The 6,690-nt window shown below is 41.4% G+C and overlaps 1 protein-coding gene across 3 annotated transcripts; it reads left to right on the top strand.

Moving 5' to 3' along the window:
• Positions 1 to 2,322: 2,322 nt before the first annotated feature.
• On the top strand, positions 2,323 to 6,330 carry LOC142246028 (gamma-crystallin 2-like). Of its 3 annotated transcripts, none has more exons than XM_075319037.1 (3): positions 2,323 to 2,337; positions 5,444 to 5,686; positions 6,055 to 6,330. In XM_075319037.1, exons 1-3 carry the CDS (start codon positions 2,323 to 2,325, stop codon positions 6,328 to 6,330), a joined length of 534 nt encoding a protein of 177 aa, XP_075175152.1. The 3 variants fall into 3 exon arrangements, with proteins under 3 accessions (XP_075175152.1, XP_075175154.1, XP_075175153.1); XM_075319039.1 differs by lacking the exon at positions 2,323 to 2,337 and adding an exon at positions 3,845 to 3,853; XM_075319038.1 differs by lacking the exon at positions 2,323 to 2,337 and adding an exon at positions 5,074 to 5,082.
• The last annotated feature ends 360 nt before the right edge of the window (positions 6,331 to 6,690 follow it).

Raw genomic sequence — 6,690 nt, 5'->3', positions numbered from 1 at the left:
GCATTTGCTGCAGTAAAATGGTGTAGGCTGCAGTTCTGATGTCTGACTGCAGACATGAAGCTAAGCTTTATCTTTCGTTTTTTTCCCCTGTCTGTTGTACCTTCCTTTCTTGTTGTATTACCAGGGTTACTGCAGGGTCTATCAGGGCTTCAGGTATCTGTAGCGCCCCTGAGACCCTCAGGGCACTACAGGGAACTACATCCTCTAGGAGATGCAGGACCTACCCCCTGGGACCTGGAGTACCAGTGCCGATTCCATCCAAATACGACCAAAATCCTAGTTCCCTACTCCACACTGGGCATAAAAGGTTAACCATGTAAGGGGATGGTTGCCATGGGAATGAGTCCCTGGGTATAACCAGCCTGGTGGGAGGGGTCAGCAGTCAGAGAGAGTCTAGAGTCGAGTAGCACACATGAGAGGTGTGCGGACGTGCCTGAGCTGGGTCTGTGTAACGGTGATCATGGGGGCACAGGAGAGAGGTCGCCAGGACAGGTAACGGAGATACCGCTGGGACCGGAGCACGCACGGGGCACAGGGCTCTAGATCAAGCACAATTTTTAGACTGTTTGGCAAATACCTGCCTGGTGAGGACACCTTCACAGACTTCACCGAACCAAATAATCCGGGGGCATGAGCAGTAACCTAGGATCGGGGTTCGGACACTTACCTCCCCGCAGGGTCCGCACTGCCCGCCGTACGGAGGAGACTGTACCCCAAAGGGACAGTCGGGGCCCCCAAACACTTCACGCTATGGGGACCCAATCAACTGAGAGTGCCGGGAACAGAGCAACCTGGGTCACTACATTGGCACTGGTCCTCCAAGGTACCTGAACCAGCAACCCCTGGGTCCACAGTGAGTAGAGACTGTTAAAGACAACCTAGTGTGGTCTCTGTTATTGCCCCCGTTACATCTCCCAGGCACAGCCCTTCCTGCGGAGGGCCTACCATCACAGCTGCTACTACCACCAGCCCTAGGAGTACCCACATTCAGCAGCGGTGGTTCTCCATTCTTAACCGCAACCCGCAGGTGGCGTCACATGACAAAAACTCTTAACTCCCCTGTAAATACCCCCCCATTACAAAAGGGGCCCAGGTCACGGAATCGGGCAACGGCCACCAGAGTGACATTCCCATTTGTTACTGCCAGGGACCGAGTACCCCATATCCCTGGGCGCTACACATGAGGTATGAGGGCTCCCAACTCACCAGGCCTACACCAGTCACTCATTCACATTAATAGTTTAGGAAGCTAATGGCTGTGCTTTGAGCTGTTTTGGCAACTTTTGCCCCCCCCCTCCTCCGAAGGTGTTGTCTATGGCTTTGGATTTGACTCCCATTGATTTTAATGGGGTTCATATAAGTTCTTCAAACTGTTCAGCGGATACCGGGAAAGTCAGCAAATCGAACCAAACTTTGAAAGGATTGCTCATCTCGAATTATGAGGAGGACTGTTTAAATAACAATTCTAATTCCCTAAACTTATTGGGTAATTCATCAAACACTTGTTGTAAATTTTGACATTAAGCTCCTTGTTAGAGAACAACAAGTTGTGAAAACGTAATGAAACGCTGAACAGTTGAACATGTGCATTCAAATATTTAGAGAAGGTCACATGAAGTTCACCCGAAAGCGTGCATTTTAGAATCATCCTGAAATTTCACACAACAGCGAAATATCCTTACCATTTTGTATGTGTTGAAAGAATATTAATTTTCTCTTTAAACCAGCCGTTGCAAATTAATTTTTGGAAAACATTTGTAGGGTCAGAACTTGATAGAGAAATTGAAATGTACATTTTACAGTATGGGTCACTTCTTTTATTATTTCACATAAAAGTCTTTGCAAATGACAGCCTGTTCATTAGTTTAGATGTAGCTGGGCATTATAGACTGCCACCCACACTCTGCATATAATAAATACATTTTGAAATGGTTAGTTTCAAGGAGCAAACCCATATTTATGTATAATTTTCTCTGTTAGGTTATGCAAAAACCATAATATTTTTTAACATTTTATTTTTTTTTTACTTCCTTTATTTAGATATTGAAGCTACATACTTATCACCCATGGGATGATCTTTTGATTTTCTTGTCAACATGTCCTAATAATATGTTCATTGCCTGTAAGAAAATTCCAATATGGTGCATAGATTCTTTTTTATAATTTGTACCATAGCAGAAATCAGTCTACTGTCAAGATACAAGATCAGGACAATGAGTCGATTACTGGACAGGTGTGTTTGCTGGTACTAAACAGAGTAGTGCTGATCTAGAGAAGTATGTAATCACAGTATCGACTAAAGGAAACTTTACACACAACGATATGGCTAGCGATCTCGTTAGCGATGTGACACACCCAGATCTACGATTTTCCGAGATCGCTCATAGGTCATTTTGTAGCGGTCACACGTACCCATCTCACAAACGACGCTACATCGTTCAGTGATATATTGTTTGACGAAGGTGGTCATGTGGACACAGTCACACACCATTCCTCCCAACGATTCCGGCAATGACAGAGGCGTATAATTGTCCATAGCATACACCCTGACGTGTGATTGCGTCGCCCTCTCCACGCCCCAACTTCCATACTGTCAGAATCTCCTCCGGTCTTCTGTTACGTGGTTGTTTGTCTGTGAAATAAAAGGCCGCATTTGTGGCTGCCCCGTGTGACGCAACCACCGTTGCCGCACGCGTGATCTGTTTTGTGTGTGTGTGTGGCATCCTTTATGCCTTTCTGTCTTCTCCATGGTATGTTTTGTTTTTTTGGTTTTTTTAAGGTTTTTTTTTTTAATCTTATTGTATTTTTGCAAGTTTAAAGTCTTATTAATTTCAGGGCCATCATATGCACCATCTGTCATGCTATAATACCCCATTTTCCTATTTGTTTTTTTTTAAGTTTATATTTACTGCATGCTTTTGTTTAGCTTTTGCTTCTTATTTTTTTTATTTTTTTTTAATTTTACCTTTTACAGATGTCTCGGCCCCAAAATGATTCATTTATAAGGGAGTTTATCGAAAAGTACCGGACATTACCTTGTTTGTGGAGGATAAAATAAGCCAAATACCCCAACAAGCTGCAAAAAAACCCGCATATTTGCAGCTTGTTGCTGTATTTAAGGCCTCCGACACACATCCGTGCCGCCGGTACGTGTTTGCCGTTTTTTACACATACTGTCGGCACAAAGACACGTTCAGCAATGCTACCCTATTGTAGCAGGCACACACACGTAAAACCAGACGGAACGTGTGTCCGTGTGCTTTTGTACGTGTGTGCATTTTTCTACACGCTGACATGTCCACGTTTTCTCCAGCAGCACGGGTGTCACACGGCCCACACCCATACCACACGGGTGTAGTGTGGATGCGGTCCCGTGTGACACGCGCCGGAGAAAACACACGTGTCAGTGAAAAAAAAACAAAAAACATTTACTCACCTTCTACAGCCCTCCTGCCTTTGCCGCAGCTGCCACTTGCTGCCGACCGCCGCTCATTATGCTCATTTAATATTCACTTCACTGCGGCCGGCCGCAGCAGCAGCGGGGAGATGGCAGGGCTGGAGACCGAAGATCAGCACCACGGACAGCAGCGCGGACCACGTGAGTATGCAAATTACCGGTTCTACGTGTGCTATCGCGGATAGCACACGTAGAACACACGTGGACCGCACGAACCCGAGACACGTACTTACCACACGCAACACGCAGGGTAAATACGTGTCTCGCGGCACGTGCGTGTTTTTAACGGAAGTGTGTTTCAGGCCTAAAAAGCATTACCCATCAGAAACTGCTGACGAATATGTTGTTAAAAAAATACAAGCCCTCCGCACAGTATTTAAAAAAGAGATGAATAAGGTTGAAGATTCCCAGTCAATGACACTTTGTGTCTGCCAAATCAACCATGGCTGCCAAATCAGAATGCAGTTCGGACCACCAATCAGAACGGAGGAGGCGTGGAGCATTGCTTGTAACGACACGCCTGCATCGCTGATGACGGACGCACTAACTATGTTGTTCGTCGTTGGCAGGGTGTCAAACGTAGCAATATGTCTGCTGCATTCGAAACGACGAATAATATTTTGAAACTGAACGACGTTTCAACGATCAACGATTTTCGCTATTTTTAAGATCGTTCGGAGTCGCTCGTAGGTGTCACACGCAACAACGTCGCTAACGACGATGGAAGTGCATCACGAAAACCGTGACCCTGACGACATATCGTCAGATAAATTGTAGCGTTTATCACTTTCACATAAAATTAGTTTTGTCCAATTTTAATACAAAACCAGGAGTGGAACTTAAAAAAGGAAGACTTGCATAGAAAAAGTATATAATGAAAAGATTTGCAAGTTTCACACCTATTATTGGTTTAAAAATACTGAGGAGGTAATTTGCATAAAAATATTTTCAATTAAAAAATAGTAATGTTTTGTGTGATAAATCTAATATTAAATCTTAAGGAAAACCTTAAGCCTTTTTTTATGTCACCTCCTTAAGCGGATTTCTCTCATGAAAGATGAATTATAGAAGTATTTAATTTGATGTAGATTTAGTGTTCTTCATGCTTTATATATTTACCAGAAAACAAAAAGTGATTAAGGGAGTTAAAACCCTATTTGTCATTAAACTATGTTCTATACGTTCAAGTAGTTGTCGTATTTTAAAGTAGGCCTTTTACTCTTTCCTATAGTTACTGTGTTAGGTATACCCAAAATTGCAGTATTGCCTCAGCATTCTAGAACTGACTTGAGCTGTTACCATTGGCAATTGACAAAATGACCTATGAAATCTGCTGACCCCATATATGACGTCTGACATCTCCCCTTTGTTTTCGAAACTCTACAAAGCGGATTTTGCCTAAGCGTTTACTAAAGAAAGAATATTCTCCAATAATGCGTGACAGCCTGTGTGAATGAATTGTGTAGGTCTCTTTTGCTGAGTTCACTAATTTATGATTTACACAACTAGCTTGCTGAGTCCCTTCCATGGTTTTACACAGGAGTATATAAGGGATGGCACAATCCCTGTCAAAACAGAGTCTACTCAAAGTGACCACTGACAGCTAAACCACCAAGATGGGAAAGGTAATGTATACTTTTATCCTTCTTTGCCTAGGGGAAATTAATGTTGTAGAAAGGGACATACAGTATTGACAACAGACGTAAAGCCGTAGAGCAAATTTCAATTTTCTCAAAAAACTTTCTTATATGGAAGACCTATTAATTAAAAGCATTAGAACAGGCAAAGCTGTTATATGTATGCCAGATGTCTGATTTGTGGAGTTTAATAGGAATCTGATGGGATACTTTCACATGAATGTGGCTGGTATATTATGGACTTACATTCATTGAAGGAATAAGAAATATGAAGCCTGCACCATTGTGAGTTTTTATAATTTTTTTATTACCCATATCTCCAATGTTTCTTCTTTTTATGTAATTTCAGATTATCTTTTATGAGGACAGGAACTTCCAGGGCCGCTCTTATGAGTGCAGCTCTGATTGTTCTGACCTCCATTCTTTTTTCAACCGCTGTAACTCCATCCGTGTGGAAAATGGAAACTGGATGTTGTACGAACACCCCAACTTTACTGGACACCAGTACTTCCTGAGGAGGGGAGAATATCCTGATTTCCAGCAGTGGTTGGGCTTCAATGACTCTATCAGGTCTTGCCGTGTTATTCCTCAGGTGCGTCTTCTTTGGTTAAAATTTGAGGGAAACAAACTGGTATACGCAATCCAAGTTTTATGTATCTTATTAACATTTTAACGTTCTATACTTAAATTCTTTGTTTTCTCATTGAAGAATTTGACTGGAATTCTACACACTTGACTTTATCTAAACAAATTTCTAAAAAAAATTATACTAACTATAACTTTTAAAAAAAAATCCAATGTACAAATGTATACATGTATAATATACTGTGCTGTGTAGGTTTGCCTTGTGCTCTTGTAAAATAAGAAATGCTTAACACATTTTAATAACAATCGAAAACTAACTTTAAAAACACTACGATTCACCAGATTATCGTAATAACGTATTCTTTGCTATTCTAGCAACGTGGTTCCTACAGAATTAAGGTTTATGAGAGAGAAGACTTCAGAGGCGAGAGCATGGAGTTTGTAGATGATTGCTCCTCAGTCCATGAGCGTTTTAACTATCATGACATCTACTCCTGTAATGTCCTTGAAGGTCACTGGATCTTTTACGAACAGCCTAACTTCAGGGGACGTCAGTATTACCTGAGACCTGGAGAGTACAGAAGATACACTGATTGGGGCTCTGTCAATGCCAGGGTTGGCTCTTTGAGACGTGTAAGGGAAAATTATTAAATTGATAATAATATTCAAAGGCTTAAATAAACAGCTCCTCATTGAATGAAATGTGTTGTCTGATTTTTTTTCTTTAATGATAAAATATATAGCTGGGAAACTGGAATATATACCATATACATATGCAAACAGATTCCTGTTTCTACTTTGTGAACAACTAAGATGCAATATGTGATGACATTCAAAATATTATTTTAAATTGCCTTCAAAATTAAAGTTGCAAAAAGAGTTTACAATATATAAGAAACATATAATAGTATACAACATAAGTATACAATACATGGTAAAAAATAGTACAATAAACTAGAACTAGATTAGAATCAAGGGAGAGGACCTTGCCTGCAATGGGCTTAAAATCTA

Source organism: Anomaloglossus baeobatrachus, chromosome 7 (genome assembly GCF_048569485.1).
Source record: "Anomaloglossus baeobatrachus isolate aAnoBae1 chromosome 7, aAnoBae1.hap1, whole genome shotgun sequence".
Taxonomy (NCBI): Eukaryota; Metazoa; Chordata; class Amphibia; order Anura; family Aromobatidae; genus Anomaloglossus; species Anomaloglossus baeobatrachus.
Note: the sequence above shows the minus strand (reverse complement) of the source record. Positions and strands in the feature narration are given on the sequence as shown.

Coding starts and splice junctions, on each gene's coding strand:
- LOC142246028 (XM_075319037.1), top strand. Junction 5,687..6,054: donor CTTGCCGTGTTATTCCTCAG/GTGCGTCTTCTT, acceptor TTGCTATTCTAG/CAACGTGGTTCCTACAGAAT.